This window comes from Dermatophagoides pteronyssinus, unplaced genomic scaffold (genome assembly GCF_027571235.1).
Source record: "Dermatophagoides pteronyssinus isolate colony J.1.1.1.1 unplaced genomic scaffold, Derpt_VIB-CSIC_2022.12 sq0022, whole genome shotgun sequence".
In the NCBI taxonomy this organism is placed as follows: Eukaryota; Metazoa; Arthropoda; class Arachnida; order Sarcoptiformes; family Pyroglyphidae; genus Dermatophagoides; species Dermatophagoides pteronyssinus.
The window spans coordinates 145,532-167,735 of record NW_027461546.1 but is presented as its reverse complement, the minus strand read 5'-3'; the positions used below and the strand labels follow the sequence as shown (position 1 = coordinate 167,735).

The window sequence follows — 22,204 nt, the reverse complement described above, 5'->3', positions numbered from 1 at the left end:
AGCCACTATGTCTGATGATGATGATGATAATGATATGACTATACATTTGGATAAAGATAGCTACCGAAATTTAATCATATCGTGTCAAGAAATTTTTTTTAAAAAGAAAAGTAAAAGTCCTTGAATCTAAACCAAGACAAAAAGAAAAAATTTTTTGTCAAAAATTTTTCTTTCTCGACCATCAAATCTAATCGAAGAAGAAATCAAATTGAATGTACGATTTTTGCTGATAAAACCCAAAATTAATGATTATATCATCGATATTGATCGATATATGGTTTGACAGACATACAATATCAACCGATATTTGTTATATGACCATGATGATTATTATTGAAGTGCACTAACCAACTAATGAAAAAACCAAACACACTCAAGACAATCAACAAATTCAACCTTTTTTCGCATCTGCACAAAACAAAACAATAAAGTAATCATCGAAATTTCGAAATTTCTTTCCATTTTTCATTTTCTATTTTGTTGTTATCATTTTGTCAACAAACAAACATTCACACAATCGGATATTTGCGTGTCCGGCCTCTTTTTTATTCACTTTTACTATCTTTTTCGTGATATCTCTCTCTCTCTCCGTGTGTGGAAATAATCTTATCAATAATATTTATTTCTATGTTAATAAATGAGAAAAATGTGACAACCATCGATCCTGAAAATGAAATAATTCAACAACCCAAAAATCATCCAGGCATTCTGTTTATCATCATCATCGTTACACATCATTTCGATTCTCATTTTTCGATTTTTTCACCCACCAAATCGAAATATATTGTTCCAATATTGCTTATATTTGTTTTGGTGTTCCAACATTGTATGTCGAATCATAATTTATATCTGAATAAATAATAATTTTTTCCTTGTTTTTCCCGTCAATCTATGTTGCCATTTTCGACAAATAATATTTTCTCCTGATCAAACGTACATTCAATTTCATCGATTTTTTTTGTCGTTGTTTTCTTCATATTAATCTAATGATGATGGTATGTTTTCGAAACAAAAAAAAATCCGTCCCATTTTCACACGAACATAAACCAGAACAGAACCCTGGAAAAAAATAATTATCATAATAAGACAGCTAAATTGAAAATATTGGTGGTGACACTAAAATAAAATAATCGAAATTTGACAAAAAAAAAAAAAGATTGAAAACAGATATTATTTGATGATTGGCATTTATAGCAATCGATGAAAATATCCTTACTTTCACTTTCGTTCAATTTCTTTTAATTTTCTTAAATATCATTTTTCTTTTTGGTATTTTTTTTTTGTTTGATATAAAAACATCTTGTCATCATCATCATTATGACAATATTATTATCTGAAAGTGATAATCATCTTCATCATACACCATCATATGGAACAATGGATGTTTTTCAACAATCCGATTCATTAACAAGAAAACGTACCGTTATTAATGATGATAGTTTAGATTCGATAGAAAAATCAATCAATTGGAAATCAAATGGATCATCACCATCACCATTTGATTCAACATCATCAACATCGAAAAATGGCAAAATTGCATTGAAAAAAGAACTTGGCCTACTGAATGGTGTTGCAATTATTGTCGGTATTATTGTCGGTAGTGGAATATTTGTATCACCACGTGGTGTATTACAAGAAGTTGGTTCCGTTGGTCTTTCGTTAGTTGTTTGGGTATTATGTGGTTGTTTATCAACAATTGGTGCATTATGTTATGCTGAACTGGGAACATCTATACCAGAATCTGGTGGTGATTATATTTACATACAAAAAGCATTTGGACCTCTACCTGCTTTTCTGTAAGATTTTTCTTAATTTTTTTTGAAATGAATGAATTTCTCTGATCTTTTCAATTTTTTCTTTGATCCGGCCATAGATTTTTATGGGTTTCCATATTGATTATACAGCCAGCTGGAAATGCAATTGCAGCAATGACATTTGCCAATTATATTCTACAATCATTATATCCAACATGTAGTCCACCAGATAATGTTATACGTTTGATTGCTGCAATCATTATCAGTAAGTTTCAAAAATTTTTTGGTATCATGATTTATCATATAGTCCATGAAACAAAAAAAATTGTCAATTCATCAAATTTCAATATCACATCATCTTAACTATGTGAAGAGATTTTGAAATTTGATTCATCCAATATCTTATGATAAGAAGAAATTTAGTGTACAAAAATATGCTTAGCTAATCAGGAAAAGAAATTCGTTCGTTTTTTCACTTTTTAGGTCAATGTTTTTGGTAAAATCAATGAATTTTTGCTAATCATCTTTTTCTGTTTTAGTTTTATTAATATTTATCAATTGTTTCAATGTAAAATGGGCAACGCGTGTACAAAATTCATTTACATTTACAAAAATTATCGCTTTATTATTGATAATTGGTTGTGGTTGTTGGAAATTTTTTGACCCTACAAATTCCGATCAAATTGAACGTACATTATCGTATCCAAATTCGTTTGAAAATACAAACGATTCACCTGGTCATATTGCATTGGCATTTTATTCCGGTCTGTTTTCATATGCTGGATGGAATTATTTAAATTTTGTTGTTGAAGAATTACGTGATCCATTTCGTAATCTGCCACGTGCTATTTATATATCATTACCATTAGTTACATTAATCTATCTTATGGCAAATTTGGCATATTTTACTGTATTAACACCGGAAGAAATTCTAACATCAAATGCTGTTGCTGTTACATTTGGTGATAGAGTTCTTGGTTCATTTGCATGGATAATGCCATTATCGGTTGCATTATCAACATTTGGCGGTCTGAATGGTGGTATATTTGCATCGTCAAGATTATTTTTTGTTGGTGCACGTCGTGGCCATCTACCAGAAAGTTTAGCAATGATAAATGTAAAATATTTTACACCAATGCCAAGTTTAGTATTTCTTGGCCTGTTATCACTGTTATACCTTACTACAACTAAAGTATATGTACTGATAAATTATGCAACATTTATTGAATCATCATCAATATTAGCATCGATTGGTTCATTACTTTATTTACGTTATCGTGAACCTGAACGTTATCGTCCAATTCGTGTACATCTGGCTATACCTATCCTGTTTTTTATAATATGTTTATTTTTGGTATTATTACCATTTTATGTTAGTCCTATGGAAGCTGGTGCTGGTATTATTATCACTATAACTGGGATACCAATTTATTTGATTACTATTTATTGGAAATCTAAACCAAAATCATATAGTTGTTTTATAGGTAAGTCATTTTGATATCATTTTTTAATTTGTTTTAATTATTTAATTTTTCCCATTTCCACAGATGGAATAACTATATTCACTCAAAAACTTTTCTATTGTATACCTGAACAATAATGATAATGAAATGAAACAAAATGAAATTAACTTTATTTTAATTGTGTGTGTGATAGACATTATTTTTTAAATTTTTAAATTTCAAATTAATAAATTTTATTTAATTAAAAAAAATTTGTCAAATTTTTTACGCGAACGGTAGATGGCGCTCGGTTTGCTTGTTTTTTTGAATTTTTGAAAACAGAATTTATTCATCTTTTGGCTGCTGGTTGTTAATTTGATTAAAAATGTTTTTTTTTCTACAATCATCATAATTAATGGTGAAATTTGAATTGCAAATTCAAATTTGATCATCATGATCATTTGATGTGATGTAATAACATAAACAAAACATTTTTCATTTGAACTTTTGAGATTGAAAAAGGAAAAATATGGAAATGGGAATATGTTTTGCAATCCTTTCTCCAGGGTTCTGTTTCATCAAACATCACCTCTATATCCGGTCTGGGTTTCCTGCAAGAAAAAAGTTTACAAATTTATTCATTCATTTCATTTGTTAACATTCAAAACATTTGAATGTAGAAAAAAATGGAGGGAAACAACAAGAATTCACCAAAAGGAAACGGAAATTATCATTATCATCATCAAACATCATGAATATTATTGTTGTCGTTTTTTGGGTTGATTTTTTGCCTGAACCCCCTCATTTTGACAATATTTTACCGAACAAACATACTTACACAGGACATTAATTCCAATTAATTCCCTCTCTTTCACTCTATATTTGAATATCGCAGATAGAAAGAGAAAGAAAACATAAACATCGTCACCAAAAATCATTGAGAATTTCGGCCTGTAAAAAAAGATTTGATAATTTATTTGGCAACAAACGACAAACAAACAAACAAATATTGGTCGCAAACGACAACAACGGAAAACACAAAACAAAACAAAAAAATGAACATAAACATTGGGTCCAAAACACCGAAAAAATAATGTATTTTGGTTTTTGTTTGGTTCTTTATATTCCGAAAAACTTTCTTTCACTCTGCCTTCACATGGTTTACATCACCAACACAGAGAAGACATTTTTACAAACACAAACATTATTCTCGCATCAGTTACCTCGTTTTATTTGAATGTTGTTGTTTGATTTTGTGCTGAAAACATTAAAAGTGTGTGTGAATGTAAAATCCAATAAATAATAATGATTATGTTGATAATAGGTTAAGTTGACTATGACTTTAATCATCACGGATAAACCTAACCTTAATATCCAGATGACGATTTAATTTTTTTTTGTCACCTTACTCAAAAATGCAATCATCATATTGAGAAATTAACAAAAATTTGTTTTCGATTGATTGCTACCCACTTGTTATGATGATGATGATAACACATAACGCTTTTCTAAAAAAAAACAAACAACGTAGTAGATTCAATCAGGTATATAAACAGACTAAATCCCATTATCTAAATAATTGTTACTTTTTCTTGTTTAAAATTTCGATTAATACTTTTCCTCTGATATTTTTTAAATTCAAAATGAAAGGTAAATTGTCTTTTTTGTTCAAATTTAACAAATCTTATCAAGTTTTTGTTTCCAAATCAAAGGTACGAATGTAATCTTGGTATTTTTGGTCATCATCGTTATGGCTGTTATGGTTGAATCTTGTCAAACAACATGGTCGGTAGAAAATTCCTCAAATATAATGAAAAGTTTCAAAAAATTTATCGATAAATATGGTAAAAAAGCATTACATTTTTTATCATGTATGGGTAAAAGTTGGTGCGAAAATTGTGTTGAACCAACATTGAAATGTTTACAACAACAAAATATTACCGGTTGTATTGCATTGATTGAATGTGAAGAAAAATCAGCCGTTGATTGTATTCATCATTTATGAAGTGAATTTTTTTTTGTTGATATTATAACCCAATCAATCAATCAATTTTCCATTCACCTTCATTCAATAATGAAATAAATTATCTTTATTTTCTATCAAGTTTTCTATCAGTGTTATACCGGGTTTTTTGCAAATATCGGATGATGATGCTAAGCGAAAAAAACAAAATTCTGATTCTAAATAGGGTGATGATGATTCGTTGGATGCCTAAAATTCTGACACATTCTCTCTCTCTCTCTCTCTCTCTCTCTCTCTTTCTATGGATGTAAATTCCAAATTGAGACACCGCCCCTCTTCAATATTGAGACTAATGTATAGGGGTACAGAATTCATTGAAAATCATTGCTATATAGAATTGATGGTAGCGGAAACCAGAGTGGTAGTAGCATTAACCAATAGCAGTATCAGTGGGTTTTGGATCGATCCAGAACAAATATTATTGTTTGTTTTGCGCATGTGCGCGTTGTTTCTCTTTTCGACTTTGGTGTCACTGAACCGAGAATTGGTGCTTTTGTTTGTATGTGTGATTCGCTTGATTCCCGTTCGAAACAAACAGAAGAAAAAAAATCCGGAAACGGAATTTCCAGAATTCACTTTCATTCATTCAATTCATTTGATACGTTTTTTTTCGGTGCAAACATCATTCAGATTAATGAATGAAAAAAAAATCAAATGAAACAAAACAAACGAAAAAGTTTCCAACAACAAAAAAAAATGAAAAGTTTTTTTTGTTGTTGAAAAACTAAATTCCAATGATGATGAACGAAATGAAATGAAAAGAATATTCTTCCAGTACTATAGTCATTTAGACTCAATCCAATCCGATCATCATCATCATCATTGCCGGAATTTCATCAACAACAAAAAAAAAAAAAATGCTCAGGATTTTTTTTTCACTGGCTGGCTGACTATTTTTACAGAATTTATACAATTTTTTTTTGAATAAGTTTAGCGTTTGACTTTTCGCTTTTGGTCTGAGTTTATGTTCGGTCTATCTCACAATCTCAGTATGTTTTTTGTTGTTGTTGTTCGGCGAATAATTTTTTTTATCGGTTCCGTTTTTTTTTGTTGTTGTAACTTTCCCAGTGTTAACTGAAAGATAATGACAATAACTAACCACTACTATTGCCACCATAAGTACCACTAGCCAGTAGATATAGTCGACGATAGAATTTTGGTTGTTTGGTTATTGAAACAATGCTTCTACTTTTGGAATTGAGAAAAAAATGGATTCTGGTTTTTGTTGTTGTTGGATCATTTTATCGAAAGAATCAATCATTCATTCAAATACAACCACTGCTACTCTTAAAAAAAATTCATTTTGGTTTTGGGTTGTTTTTTTCTCTCGTTGTCGAGCCAACGACCGATCCTGGAACCTGAAACAAACAACAGACTGAATTTTTTATTCGGTCTACGATAATAATGATTTTTTTTTTGTAAAAAAAAAAACATTTTGATTTACCACTACTACCGCTTTTTTGTTGTTGTTGCTAACAGTTTTTTTTTCTGGTTTGGTTTGGTCCTGATTCTTGATTCACACACACACAATGTTTGTTTGGATGAAATGAAGTGAATGTGGCTCACAATTTCCCCGAATATAATGCCAGGAATGAAGGAATCCGCCATTCTTTTCGGTGTTTTTTTTTCTGCTGCTGCTGTGTTTTTCCAATGGATCGACGACGATTAGTTTTTCGTTTTTTCATTTGTGTCACTTTTTTTTCACATATCACTGAGTGAGAAATCTTCGACAGCAAAAAATAAATAAATCATCCATCGATGATCATCAAATGATAACAAAAAAAATCTTTCAAATTTTCATAATCATCCTTTCAATTAATCATCGATCATTCATCATTGATTTAAAATAATGAAAAATTATTCGACAAAATTCTAATTTTTGTTTTTGATTTTGTTCATCATAATGATGATATTTTCGAATCCAATTCTGTTTTCCTATCTTCTATGTACGACCCCCCAGAATCGAGTAGTGTTTCTTCTGTTTTCTTCAATTTATATTGTTGTTAATTCATAAATTCCATTGGCAATTTTTTTGTTGTTTGTCGAATATCGATTCTTTAATCTTGGTGGATTTTTTGTTTTATGATTAAATTCTCTTGAAAGCGTGGAAGAAGAAGAAGGAAAAAATTCCTTGACATTTTTCATTTTCCGTTGTTTCCATCAACAAACAAATTCTGCTGCAGCAATAACATCGTCAACGTTGTTTTTCACCGTCAGTTGTGCATATTTTCTACCGCAGCCATTTATCATTCGATGACGTTCCTCATCATTTTAATATTGTTTTTTCGTCCCGACTCGAGTTTTCATGTTTGTTTGTGTGAAGAGTCGAAAAAAACAATAGAAAACGGACCACGATATTAAAATCGAGGGAAAGAAAAATCCGGCTGTTTTTGTGTGTGTTTTGTTTTGCGGTAAAGTTATTTTTCCGACCACAATTTTTTTTTCTTTTCCCGGTCAAGTTTTATAATCATCATCATCAACCAACCGAGAATCATCCAAAGGGGAAAATCGGTGTTTCAAAATTTTCGAATGTGTGTGTGTTTCAACTATTTCAACTTGTGTTGATAATGTGATGTGGTTTTGTGTGTGTGTGTGTGCTTGATGTTTGTAAATAGATCATCATGAATTCTGTGGTTACTAAAATTCTTGATTGTTGTTATCATTATTCGAATAATAACAACAACAACAACAAAATGTTGTTTAAACCACAATCATTATCATCATTATTATCATCTGATTCGGATGATATGGATGATAATGAATCAACGACCAACAAATTATCATCCAAATCATCATATCAACATCGAAATCGTTGTCCTCAATCTTTGATTTCATCCGAATCATTATCATTATCATCATTCACAACGAATCTTCCACATTTATCATCATCAAATGATGATGATATTGACAGAATAAGTCAATCAAGTGCCTATCAATCATTATCATCATCATATCGATCAGCAATCGATTCAAATTTTTCAATAAAAATCAATAATAATGTTGCTCATCATGATAGAACTACTATTACTGAACATTATTCATTATCATCAATAATGTTACCTTATCATTATCATTATCATCATAGACATTTATTAAAGAATTTTCATCAACGATGCCTTTTAATTCTGTTTTTAATATCAATTTTATTTGATTATTCTAAATTTGTTCATTGTGATCGTAATCGTTTTTGTAAGTTTTTTTTTGTTGAAAAAATTTTATGCAACCAAAAAAAATAACACTTTTTTTCAATGAAACAACATAAACATCATTGTTTCTGTGAATGATGAATGTTTGTTTGTGTGTGTGTGTGTGTGTTTTTGCCCCGGAATTCCATAAACTAACCCAAAACAGCATCATTAAGGATGATGATGATGTCTTTTATTTTCTCTCCTCAGCATCGTTATAATTTTAAATGAAAAAAAAAATTTCACACTTTTTTTCATTTTCTCAATTTTCATTTTGAATGTAATCGCAAAAAAAAATTAGATTCGTTCGTTGATTTTCGAATAGAGAGACAAAGACCATAGAATCGGTTAAAGAATTACACTATGTTTGAAATGATGATGATTGAAATGAAAAAACGAAAAAGAATAATAAGAATTCATCGATCATTTCATATTTGTTATTGTTATTTGTGATTCTTGTTATTCTTGCTATGATGATGATGATGCTCTACCCCGAGAATTGCTCAAAATCATCATCATCATCATTATTATTCCATTTTCACTCTGAAAATTTTTCAATTTTTTTTCGATTCCAATTTCCATCATCATCACAAACAAGCAAACAATTTCATTTTCATTTTCAACAATTCTGGTTTCGACAGAATCCTCTCTATATGGCCAAAAAAAATAGGTTCTCCTAAGCTCATTTCAGCCGAATTAGAATGTGAAGCGAAACAAATTTTTGTTTGAAAATACTTTTCTGTCCGCTTTAATTAATAGCACAGTGTTTCACAAAAAACAGATCAAATTTTTCGACTGATATGATGAGAAAATTGTAATTACTCTTCAACAACAATACCATAGAATGAATTTGAAAAAACAACCGACATTTAAAATTGCTTTAACAAGGTTTTTTCTCCCATTCAATTCTTTTTCGCCACCATCACCATCACCACTTATTACATAATTTTCGATAAGTGTGTGTGTTGTGTTTACCAATTCAACTAAACAAAAAAGGCGAAAGCAAAACATTTTTGCCTAATTTCTTTCTCTCACTATATTTGAGTTTGTGAAGTGGCCATCTTTTTTTCTTTTTTCGTCAATGATGATGATGATTGTCGATGATGATGATGATGATTGCTCATCATCATAATTGTTGGGGTTTTTTTTCGTTGTTGTTTGAGGAAGAAAAATATATTATCCATCATGATTGGATAAATGAACAGCCACTATATAGACAGCTATATTGAAGTTTTTTTTACTTCTGATCATAAACGACGATTTTTATTTTATTTTTTCTTGCCAAACAAACAAACAATATAAATTAATCAATTGTGTTTGGAAGAATTTTTTTTTTTAACAGAGAAAGATAGGGAGAGAGAGAAAAAGGATCGTAAAGTTCCAGTTCCACAATCAAATCATAAACTTTTTTCTTCTTTTTTTTGTTGGAGTTTAGGAATCGAGGAAAATATATTTTCTTTTCTTTTTTGTCAATTTCGTCTTCGTGGATTCAATTGATTCAATTTGGTTTTCGTATTTTTCATCCACGATGATGATTATTCGAATGTTTTCTTCATTCGTTTGGTTTTTCGAATCAAAAAAAAAACAGAAAATTTATCTCCAATTGCCAATCAATCCAATGCTGTTTGGCTAGATAGAATAATTTATCAGCAAATTTTCCAATTTTAGTCTAGTCTAGTCCTGTTTTCATTGAAAAACTTTTATTGAAAAAAAGAAATTTTTTTTTTGAGTGAAACTCAAATTGATCTGTTTTTGGTAGAGAGAAAAAAAAAGTAATTACATTTCAAGTGAATTTTTTTGGCAATCGAGATGGAGATGTTTCAATTTTTGTTTCTCGGACAAAATTGAAAACAAAATTAATCCGACTGAAAATTGAAAAAAAAAGTTTTCCCAAATAACAAAAATATTGCCCATTCTGATCATTTAAATCATTTCATGGATTTCCGGAAACTTTCTTGCTGGGAATCTTTTTCTTAATTTTTTTTAATGAAAATCTATCAGAAAAATGCTGATCGGCTTTATAAAACTAACCCTTTTTTGAAATTGATAATAAAATTTTCATTTTCATCTTTTTCCGGCTATTTTAACAAAAGTAACAAAAATTTTTATTGGCCTGTGTTACAATCAATTATGCGTGTTTTCACATAAAAAACATTTGACATTATCATTATCATTTTGATTAGATTGATTATAATCATTTTATTTTATTATTCACAATGTCATCATCATGGAATCGATAAAAAATCAATCATTTTGTTCGTTTGATCGATTTTATGATTGTTCTTTATCAATCATCATCATCGTTCCCAACTCGCTAAAGTCAGAAAAACTTTTTGTTTTGTCAAGGAAAAATTTCCAGAAAACAACAAATTTTTTTCCTTTCGATTAACTTTTCTGAAAAGTTTTTTTTCCCAAAACAACAACATCCATCATTTTTTTGTCATCGTTGTTGTTTGTCAAAAAACAAAATTGTTCAAAAACCATGATTCACCTGATTTGAATTCACTAATAATTTTCCTTTCTTTTTTTTTCTTTATTTTTCTTCGACGATACGGCTGACTTACCTGGTTGATACCACCGATAATATCTACCACTGGATCACCATATCAATATATATAGATCACATATCAGCATTATGTTTACGTGAACGTGTACATCCATTATCGAAAAAAATTGATGGTGCTGTTATAACTAGTAAAGCGGAAAATAATTTGGATTGTACAATAACATTTCAAACGGATACAATTTTACAAAAATTTATGTTACGTTTTGAAAAATTAGCATTAGATTGTAATGATCATCTTTATATTTATGATGGTGCACATACTATTGGTAATCATAAGGTAAGGTTTTATGATGAAAATTCTTCAAATTCTAAACATTTTTTTGTTCTTCTCGGTGAATGAATTCAATGGTTTTTTTTCGCTTTGTTCAGATTAGATTTTTTTTTCAATTCCGAAATAAAAGAAAGAAATTCCAGGAGTATATTATGCTAGTTGATTATATTTTGTTGAAAACTTACTTAGTGTAGATTCCTTCAATTCATTCATTTTTTTCGGTGAATATTTTTCCTTCCGGAATCTGAGACAGAGAATCTTGTTTAAGGAATTTATCAGAAGAAAGAATAATAAACTAACAAAAAAGTTTTCCTGAATAAAACGATAAACCAAAATGCACACACATAGATGGGTTTTACATAGACAGAATAATAATAAAGATTTCTTGAATAAGAATTTCATCCTGAATGTCCAAAAGGTGTGTTTTGGTGCGGTTCCGGTTTGAACTTTTTTTCTTCTTCTTATTTTGACAACAGATAATAACAATAATAATATTTTCTTGTTAGATAATGAGGATGATGATGAGATGAAAAAAAATCAAGCAAAGTTTAAACCGATAAAGTCAATATAGTCAATATAGTCAAGGCTGTCAATTTGATCCAGGCTAAGATCCAGGGAAATTTTTTTTTTCTTCGTTTTCTTTATTTCAATAATAATAATGATAATAATAAGAATGATATGAAGAAAAACAGGAGAAAAATCGATTTTAAATCTTGGATTCTTTTCTCTTGAAAATCGAATGAAAATCCAAAAAAATCCATAGCATTAAATGTTTATTGATTTTTCTTTTGATGCAGAAGGAAGAATCGCTTATCATTTTCCAATAATAATAATAATAATGATTAGGATTATCACTCGATATATATGGATAATGATCACGTTTTTTTCTGTTTTTGTTTTTGTTTTTCAAAATTTATCTTTTTTTTTGTCCAATTTTGTTTTCCCGGATTAATTCAATGCAATGTTAATCTTATTCAATTTTTTTTCATTTCATTTTTTTCACTATAGGCTGATTTATCCTGTCGTAGTACAAGAACTGAAGTTGGTACAATTTATACACAAAGTAATTTTCTAACATTACGTTATCAAACGGATGCCTATTCAAAAGCTGATAATGGTTTTCGTTTAATTATTACTGCCTATAAAGATTCAAGTAAGTATTTTTGTCGCAATGTTGCATATTATAATGACATATTTTGTTTACTATTTTGAATGAATGAGATTCAATTAGATTTTTATCATTTTTGATTTGTCATTTTCGATTTATGAATGGCAGATATATTGCCAAACAAAACAAACGAACTTGAAATCATTCAGCTTTGTAACACTGGAAAATGTAATAAAAATAAAAAATGTCCAAAACTTTTTCTGCTCAAATCATTCATAGATTGGAGAGAATAAAAAATGAAATGAAATGAAATCCAGTTTTTCTATATTAGTGTATCTGTGTGTAGAATTGTGATAACAGAATTATGGTCGACAAGTTTATTGTTCCATTTGGAAAAAAACTGCAATCAATTGTCGAACACAACATTTTTGAGTTGATCATGATGATGATGATGTGATGAAAGTCGTCAGATATTTATATTTGCCTATATGAAAATCTTTTCATACTTTAAGGCTATTTATTATTTTTATCATGATTATTTGTTTGGTTTGTTCGTTTGTTTGCATTCAATGTTTGATTCGAAAGATATATTCAAAGATAAGGATATGAAAGATAGATAGAGATGCGATTTTGTTGTTGTTGTTGTTGATTTTTGACTTGAAAGTTTTTTTTTGCACTGCATTCTACATTCGTGACAAATATTATTGCATTTGAATATATATAGTGCAGTATTTGGTAAAGTAGATAAGTAAAAAAACTTATTAAAAAATGATTTATTATCTTGGAGCAAGAATGAGAGAGGCTGATTGCAATCAAATTCTTATTTTTTGTTTTTTTTTTTTAATATTAAAACTAAAGAATTTCAGGGTTTTTTTTAATCTCGAAGAAGAAGAAGAAGAAGAATTCCCTATTGGATTTTTTTTTTTGTTTTACTCCTTTCGGTTTAACACAGAATAATACATAGTGAAAGAGAATTTATAATAGAAATATTTCCGAAAGAAACAGCATCACTTTTCCGGAATTTTTTCTCTCCCTGTCTTCCACATACACAGAAAGAGAGAGAGAAAGAGAGAGAGAGAGAGAGAGAGAGAGAGAGAGAGAGAGAGAGAGAGAGAGAGAGAGAGAGAGAATCTAGATTCAAATATTTATATCAAAATCATTATCTTTTCCAATTTTCTGTTTTTGTTTTTTTTGTTGTTGTTGTTGTTGTTGGATGTCTACAACTGATGTTGCATTCTATATTCTATATTCTATTTCTTTTTTTTTGCAAATTCAGAATCTATGAGTGTGAAGATAGATATAATAATAATAATTTGAAAATGATTTTCGCCGAATGATAATAATAATAATAATAATAGGATTCATTCAGTAAATTATGTTTTTTTTTCTTGCTTTGCTTTGCTTTGATATTCTCTGTTGGGAATTCAATATTTGGATAAGAAACCAAGAAAGAGAAGAAAGTTGTCTTTTTGTTTTATTAAGAAGAGAAATATAATTCTTATTTGGCCCCCTTGTTTTTCTTATTCATCGTCTTTTGGGCGTCTCAAGATGTTGTTCAAATGATGTGATTTGGTGTTGAATAAAGAGAAAGGAAATATGAAAAATTATTATTATCACCACTATATCGATGATGATGATCATTATTATTATTATTATCACTATATCATCATATGGCAAATTATTAATACAATTTGCATTTTTTCCTTTCCTTTCGTTCGTTTGTTCGTAGTTTTGAATTGACAAATTCTACATTCAATAATAAATCCAACACACACACACATATAATCAGTATTTTTTCTGTGTCATATCAGATATCACAGATATAGATAGATTTTGTAGATATATGCAAAAGAAAAAAATCATTAATTTTAACATGAAAAGTTTCATTGAAAATGTTTTGAATATATTTGGAAGATTTGGATTAATAATTAAATTTTATTATTTCTTTGCTTTCATTCCCGTATAGTGTGGGTATGATGATCATTTGTTTTTTCTCTAGCTACTGGTTTATGATCATAGTTTTGGTAGTGGAAACCATTGTTCCTCTCACCTCAACCATTTCAAAATTTTGAAAATGAGCACATTTTACATATAAAAATGACAGATTGAATTTATTATTAAGTGAATTGAAAAATGAATGTTTTTTTTATCTTTATTCATTTTTTTATTTCATAATGATATTAATGATAATGTAATTTGATTTAAAAAGGGGGTTAATTAATTTTGATAATAATGTTGATAAGTATTCTTGAAGAAATTTAACATTTTTTTTTAATGAATAGAATCCATTTCTAAGAAGTTTTTTTCATTGACAATGATAATGATGATGGTCATTGTTGTTGTTGTTTTGTTTTTTCTTGTTTCTGTTTTCCAATTCCGATTCCAATATATTCATTATATCCATTATAGGGGTTTCACACTAGCAGCAATGTGAATGAAATATTTCAAATGCAATATTTCACTACATTTCAGCCTTATGGACTGAAATATTGCATTTGAAATATTTCATTCACATTGCTGCTAGTGTGAAACCCCTATTAGGCAAATTAAGCTCATTTGAACACCCACCCCAAACACACACAACATTATTGTTATCCATGTGATAAATCGACCAAAAAAAAACTTTTTTTCTGGTTTCTCTCCATCTTGATTCTGTGTTTGTGTCATAACCTTTCAACCTAAAATCATTTATTGAGAGTGAGTGAATGTACTATATTCGTTAACATTATTAATGTGAAATTATCAAACAAAAAAGAAATGAAAGTAAAGTTAACCAAGCAAGCAAAAACCATTATAAGATGATGATGATTAGTATTCTATACAGCAACAACAACAACACAACACTAAACAGCTAGGCAACCATCATCATCCTATCATCAGTCAGTTATTCAGTATTAGAATTCAATATATATCCCCTCAACCCAATTCATTCCTTTCCTTTTTGGGTTGATTTTTTTCTCGTTTATCACATTAGGAGAAAAAAATGAATCGAATGTTGAAAAGTTTTTGCACGCACATTTACCATATATTTATGGAATATATGCAGTATATCATATGATATGATATGATGAATCCGGTGGCAAAATTATTATGATCATCATCCATTGAGAATGTTGTTGAAGAGCAAGATCATTTCAAAACAAAAATATGATTTACTAATCATCGTTGATAGTTTTGAAGAAGAAAAAATATTATTAGTCTTGGTTATATTTTTACAAAACATTAATCAAAATTTTTTTTTGGATTTTTCTTCAATATAACCAACAACAAGATTGATTAATTTCTGTTTTCAATGAAATTAATCAAGAATTTTGTCTTCTTCTTTACTAGAAAAACACCGGGCGTTTTCCCAAATTTTTTTTTCAATCTTCAATCTTGATTCTCAAAATATTGATTATCAACCACCACCATATCATTGATTGAATGAGATTCTGTGTGTGTGTGTTGACACGCAATCGACAGAGCAAGAAATTAATTTCCAAATTCAATTGTCAATTTCATAAATTGTCAGACATTAGATGCCAATGGAATTTTTCACTATGTGTATTTTTTATTAAATTAAAACCTAATCATTTTTTTTTCTTCTTTTTTTTCGTTTCATTTTCATCTAATAGAAAACTATTGCCGGGAACATCGATGCGCTAATCAATATTGTATATCACGCGATCTTGTATGTGATGGTGTCAATCATTGTGGTGATAATAGTGATGAACATTATTATGTCCATTGTCAAGGTAACTAACCAACCAATCGATTGTTTGATCGATTTTTTTAAAACAAAAATAATAATAAGCCATTAGTTGTTTTTATTTATGTCGAAAGCCGAGATTTTTTGTAATTTTATTATCATTATTATTCGTCGTTGTCTAGGTGAATTTCGTATGGAAAAAAATTCCATTCTTGAAAAATTCTTGAAAATTTCAACAATTTTTTTCTACTTTTTCATTCTTTCTTTTTTTCTTGTCCAATATCAAATGACATTTACAATTTGTTCTTTTTTTTCTCACACAGAATGATAGTGAATTCAGTGTTGAAAAAAAATCTATTAACATGGCACCCCATAAGAACAACTAGAAGAATCATCATCAATCTTTTGTTTTTCATAATTAAGATTTGAAAAATTTCTTGTCAAAACTCACCTTACTATGTATATTTTTATTGATTAAGGGAGTGAGTTTGAATAGAATCAATGTTGTTTTTCTGTTTTTTCAACCGAAAATGATGATAATGATGACCTTATGTCAATGTTATGATGATGATAATGATTTTTATTATTGTTGTGTGGGGCGATATTGGTTATTATCATTATCATTAGGAATTTTTTTCCCTTGGTATTTTTTTTCTCGTGATTCTGATTCTCTGTTTTGTTTTTGCCTACCCTATTGTTTTTCATCATCATTATTATTCTGTCATTTTTTTTCTTTTCACTAGATTTTGATTTTTTTTATGATTATGATGATAATAACCATATTTATAATGATAATAATAATATATCAATGTTATGCTTTTTTATTTTTTATTAGATAATCGGATTATTCAGGAAAAAAAATATGATAATGGTTTTTTTTCTTTCAAATTTTTTTATTTTTTATCGATAAAATGATTTACACACAAAAGAGAGAATCTAAATTTGAATTTGAATGACTTTTTTTCCGTTCTCCAAATGACAATGATGATGATGAAAATTGATAAAGTGTTTCATCATCATTGGGGATCGATATTTGATAAATTGATTAATAATTTTCATTTTCCCATTTCTCTTTTTCTCAAATGAAACTAGAAAATGAAATAAATGATACAATAATTGGTTTGGATCCAATGTTGTTCATTGCAATTGTATCAACAATATTTATATTATGTTTAACATTGGTTATAATGGTTACATTCTGTCTTTGTCGTCGTGAACGTTTATTGATTCAACAACGTCAACAACAACAACAAATGGCCTTACAACAACAACAACAATATCAATTACATGATACTGGACATCATTTGGGTACAACACCATTGATGATGCATCAACAATATCATCAACAACATCAACATTATCCAAATAATAATAATTCTACTTATCAAACAAAATTAGATGGTGCTTGTAAGTATTATATAAGTTTTGTTTTGTTTTTCTTTCAAATTATTATTATCTTTATCCAATTTTTTTGTTTGTTGGATTTCTCTATTGATTTTGTCATGAAAACATCTTCATATAAACTCCATGAACAATTTTATTTTCTTTTTTGATTATAAAAATTGTCATACTCGAAATTCTTGATACTTTTGTCCTTGTTGTCGTCGTCGGCTGTTGTGTGTGTCATCAACGGGGAATTTCTTTTTCTTTTTCTTTTTTTTCTGTAAAAACAACGACGAAATCATAATAAATCAGAATGGGCAGAATCAAAAAAAAAGTTTGGCCCTATCGTCAGCACAAGAAAAACAAAATTATCGATTCGAATGCAAAGAAAAAGAAATCAATATTTTGAATGAAATTGATGAATGAATGAATGAAATGCAAAAATAATCAATTATGCAAAGCAAAACACGATGTGTGTGGTTATTTGTTTTTGCAAATTTTTGTTTGCATTTTTTCAATTTAGTCGTCCAGAATCATTTGATTGTTTGTTTATCATTCACCAAAAAAACAGACATTGATTTCCGACTGCTAGTATAGTTTTGTTGATCATCATTATCGTTTCAGGCAAATGTTGATCAAAACTTTTTTCCCTTTTCATTGATAAACGTCATTTGTTGTTGTTCGACTACGTCATTGTTGAATTTTTTGTTTTTGTCAACAAAATTTTTGTTTTTCAATTTAAAGTTTTTCAAATTTTTTTTTAGAAAAAAAAACGTCACAATGTGAACATCACTTTCTGAAAACGACAGTGAAACAGGCGAAAATAAATTGACAAATTGATTTGATTTTTCAATTGAGACAAATTTTGTCGATATCGATAGATTTTTTTTTGTTCAAGTTTCATTTGGAAGATTTGTTGTTTTTTGAATCAAACAAAGATTTCTTATTTTTCTGTCTTTTTTTTACGAGATTTTTCAATTTTTTTTTCTTTTAACCAAAAATTTTGAAAATTGAAAAACAAAACAAAAAAAAAGACTATACTATTTTGATCATTTGATACTAAATTGAGTAAAAATAGAAATCAAATATGTTCCGGACCAGAATTTTTTGTTTTTGATTTTGATTTTCTAAAAATCTCTCTTTACAAATAACAAAAACAACAACCTAAATAGATAGATAAAACTTTGTGAAATCGAATAGAATCGAGTGATTCTATTCGCATTGAATGAATCAAATGGACATTTTTTTTTATTTGCTTGCTTCATTGAATATTGGCCACTTTTTCGTTCGGTCACTCGAAATGAATCATTATTGAATGCTTCAGTTGATTTGAATGGAATTTTGTTGTTGTTGTTGCCCGAAATGATGATGATGAAATTTAGCCAAAATTTTTTTTAGCACTTCATCACTTTGAAGCAAGATATTTTTTTGTTGATCTTCAGACATCAACATTTGAAAATATTGTCGAGAAAAATATTGTTTTGGAAATTTCTTTTTTTCGGCCCGGAAAAAAACAAAAATCATTCTTATCGATTTTGATCAAATAAACAAACAAACAAATAAAAAAAGTTTATTTTTCAAAAAATCGCTTATGGCAAGTTCATCATCATCATCTATTTAGCTTAAAGGAAGAAATTTTTTTCAAACATGACATGTGCCATAAAAAAAATATTGTAGATAAAATATGGATCCCATCCAAAAAACAAAAGTCGATGATAATCCAATGAATGTTTTGGTCATTGAAACAAAATATTTACTTTTGTTGTTTGCTTATTTTTCGATTTTTTTTATTTTCACGACGATGTTTGTTAACAAGAATATCATCATCATCATCTCCCTTGCGATATGGTATCGATTTGGTATTTTGTATGCTGGCTGACTGTATATAGATAGATTACGTAAAAAGTAATCTTTAGTTGTTTGTTCTATAATTGTGCAGTGTTGTTTCAATTTTGTTTCAAAAAAAATTCAATGGCAAAATATTTACTTTTTTAACACATTTGAGTGAAATTTTAAATTTTAAATCTATTGACTCATAGTTCACTTAGGTTAGGTTGATGACTATGGCTATGATTCATAGTTCACTTAGGTTAGGTTGATGACTATGGCTATGATTCATAGTTGAGTGAGGTTAGGTTGGTGACCATGACTATGACTATGATTCATAGTTGAGTGAGGTTAGGTTGGTGACCATGACTATGACTATGATTCATAGTTGAGTGAGGTTAGGTTGGTGACCATGACTATGACTATGATTCATAGTTGAGTGAGGTTAGGTTGATGACCATGACTATGGCTGTGATTTCATAGTTCAGTGAGGTTAGGTTAATGACTATGAACATGATTTTTACTATAATGGGGGCAATTTTTAAGCGAAAAAACATTTTTCTTTGTTTTTATTTTTATTGATGATGTTTACCATTATCCAATTTTTTTCTATTGTCAGGCACAATGATTACATCATTAGATTATGGAACAACAACAACAACACAAACAGCATTGGCTGCATTCGGTGCATCAAATGCAATAACCGGCGGTATGATTACCCGAAATGGTGGACTAGTCAATTCATATACGCACACAGCATTACCAAATAATAATGTAAATCAAAATCATTTTGCAACATTACCACATCAACATCATAATCATCAACAACAACAGGTTATGTTACCTGGTCAACAACAAGGTTCACCTATCCTTCAACAACAACATGTCAGATTTGGAACATTACCAAATCGTAGTGGATCGATTAGCAATAATAATAATTTAAATAATTCACCACAACATAATGGAAATTTAGCCGGATTGATGAATACTGTTGTCACTACTAATAATACAGGTAATGGACATGTAACAACAATACCTGTATCATCAGCTAACAACAACAACAATCTACAGCAATTATCATGATGAAAAAAAGGTATTTCTTGCTTGCAATTTTATATTTTCTTAAATAGATTTTTCTGTTCCTTTTCTAGAAATTATCATTCGTTTGTTTTGGATGGATGATTTCTTTTGTCCTGCCGACGACAACAGCAACAACATTACGAAAACATAGCAGCATCAATCCTGGCCAAACATGAATATAGTCCTTCTACTGCTTCATTAGAAATTTAAACAAATTTTTTTGATCAAATGAAAATATTTTAGTTAAATTGATTGGAAAAATGAAAATCATCCTTATCCACCTTTGATGTTTCAATGTAATCATAATCATCATCGATTTGTTATCAATAATAATTTTTTTAAAAAATAAGTTTTTTTTTACCACTACATTACACTCATGTGTACCATTCAGATCAACATTTTGTACTTCATCTGTATTTTGTTTGTTTTGTTATTCATTTTCTTTTTAATTTTTTTTTGTAACAGTAACATCTTTTGCCCTCATTTTTTATTATTTAATAATTTTGAACGACAAAAAAAATGATAAAATAAAATTATTTTACTTGGTCAATTTCAAATTGAAACAAAAAAAAATGTTGATTAAAAATAATCCATATTTTTAATGGTTTAAAAATTTAAGAAATATGCAAACGAAGTTATGGTGCAACGGTAGTTGAATTATTCATCACTTCACGTAAATGATGGACACAATCTTTAACTTCTTTACAGGTACAAACAATCAATTCGATACAACCAATAACGTTATGTGCTTTGATACAATTCAATGTTGGTTTCACACAATTTTCTACCCATTCAATACCCATACAACGTAAAAATATTTTAGCTTTTTCGCCAAATTTTTTCAATAAAGGATGATATTTTCGTAATGCTGCTTCCGGAATTTCAGCTTCAGGTGATTCAGATGGTGCAGCCATTGTTACAGCAATCATGATGGTGGCCAAGATCACCAACATTGCCAAATAATCTGAGAAAAATTTGACAAAAATTAATTGAATTCAATCAAAAAGAAAAAGGTAAAATTAAACTTACTTTTCATCATGTTTGATTGTTTGTTTGTTTGATTGATTGTAGTTGAAATGAAATAAGAAAAAATATTGTTACACGATAAACAAATTGACATCGTCATTTTTATATATACGATTTCCTTGCATCCAATTAAATTCTTCAATTTTATCGATTATCCAGAGAGAGGTGTTAATAGATTATTATCAAATCTTAATCAATCTGATTAATATTGGTGTGCATAGCAACAGGCAATAAAATTAAAAAAACTTGTGATTAGCATAGCAAAATCGTATACATAATATAATGCAATGTATTTTATTGATTAAATGTTCCTGAAACAAATTCCAAATTTTAATCCAATGGATTATCATCATTGAATCTTGTGATTTTGCGTTGTTGGAATTTTTTTTCCCTGAAAAAAAATCTCAGTGTTTTTTTTTTTTGTTTTGCATCTTTGTTTGTTCAGGGAAAGCTTCTTTTTTCCTTTCCATTGATTCGCGTTATTGCGTGAAAATTTTTGTTTTCTTTCGAAAGTCTATTTCAAAGACATATACAGACACGATGTTATCTTTGCTTTTTGCATACAGTGAAAAGTTTTTTTTTCGCCAGAAACACAAATCATATCGATATATTCCAATTGAATTTGAATGGAAATAGTTTTTTTTTTTGAATTTTTCAGACTTTTTTTCGAAAACTTTACCGGGTATTTTTGCGCCCAGAATATCGAATGAGATGATAGGATGTTTTTTCTAAAGAATTTTGACTGGCCAAAGCAACAAAAGAATTCCATTCACATTTGGAAAATCTGATCAGAAAATATTTCCTTTTTTTCCACGATTCACTATGTGTGATTGGAATTTTTGATAATTTCT

General features: G+C 28.6%; 3 protein-coding genes and 1 long non-coding RNA gene across 5 annotated transcripts; 2 read left to right on the top strand and 2 right to left on the bottom strand.

Moving 5' to 3' along the window:
• The first annotated feature begins 117 nt into the window (after positions 1 to 117).
• LOC113795446 (Y+L amino acid transporter 2-like) lies at positions 118 to 3,433 on the top strand. 2 transcript variants are annotated; one of them, XM_075822979.1, is made up of 5 exons: positions 118 to 826; positions 1,056 to 1,796; positions 1,874 to 2,019; positions 2,294 to 3,238; positions 3,302 to 3,433. In XM_075822979.1, exons 2-5 carry the CDS (start codon positions 1,318 to 1,320, stop codon positions 3,352 to 3,354), a joined length of 1,623 nt encoding a protein of 540 aa, XP_075679094.1. In that variant the 5' UTR covers positions 118 to 826; positions 1,056 to 1,317; the 3' UTR covers positions 3,355 to 3,433. The 2 variants fall into 2 exon arrangements, with proteins under 2 accessions (XP_075679094.1, XP_075679093.1); XM_075822978.1 differs by having other exon boundaries at positions 1,051 to 1,796.
• Positions 3,366 to 4,584, bottom strand: LOC142645777 (uncharacterized). The gene is made up of 3 exons (XR_012846836.1): positions 4,420 to 4,584; positions 4,035 to 4,147; positions 3,366 to 3,807 (listed from the first exon to the last, which is right to left on the bottom strand). It is a non-coding gene; the product is annotated as an uncharacterized LOC142645777 (long non-coding RNA).
• A 1,964-nt stretch (positions 4,585 to 6,548) lies between these two features.
• On the top strand, positions 6,549 to 21,232 carry loaf (low-density lipoprotein receptor domain containing lost and found). Its single transcript, XM_075823068.1, has 7 exons — positions 6,549 to 8,408; positions 11,024 to 11,247; positions 12,250 to 12,394; positions 15,964 to 16,083; positions 17,130 to 17,444; positions 19,867 to 20,340; positions 20,399 to 21,232. The coding sequence occupies exons 1-6, from the start codon at positions 7,841 to 7,843 to the stop codon at positions 20,328 to 20,330; spliced, it is 1,836 nt and encodes a 611-aa protein (XP_075679183.1). The 5' UTR covers positions 6,549 to 7,840; the 3' UTR covers positions 20,331 to 20,340; positions 20,399 to 21,232.
• On the bottom strand, positions 20,848 to 21,515 carry LOC113795449 (uncharacterized). Its single transcript, XM_027345631.2, has 2 exons — positions 21,357 to 21,515; positions 20,848 to 21,291 (listed from the first exon to the last, which is right to left on the bottom strand). The coding sequence occupies exons 1-2, from the start codon at positions 21,451 to 21,453 to the stop codon at positions 20,963 to 20,965; spliced, it is 426 nt and encodes a 141-aa protein (XP_027201432.2). The 5' UTR covers positions 21,454 to 21,515; the 3' UTR covers positions 20,848 to 20,962.
• Positions 21,516 to 22,204: the final 689 nt, after the last annotated feature.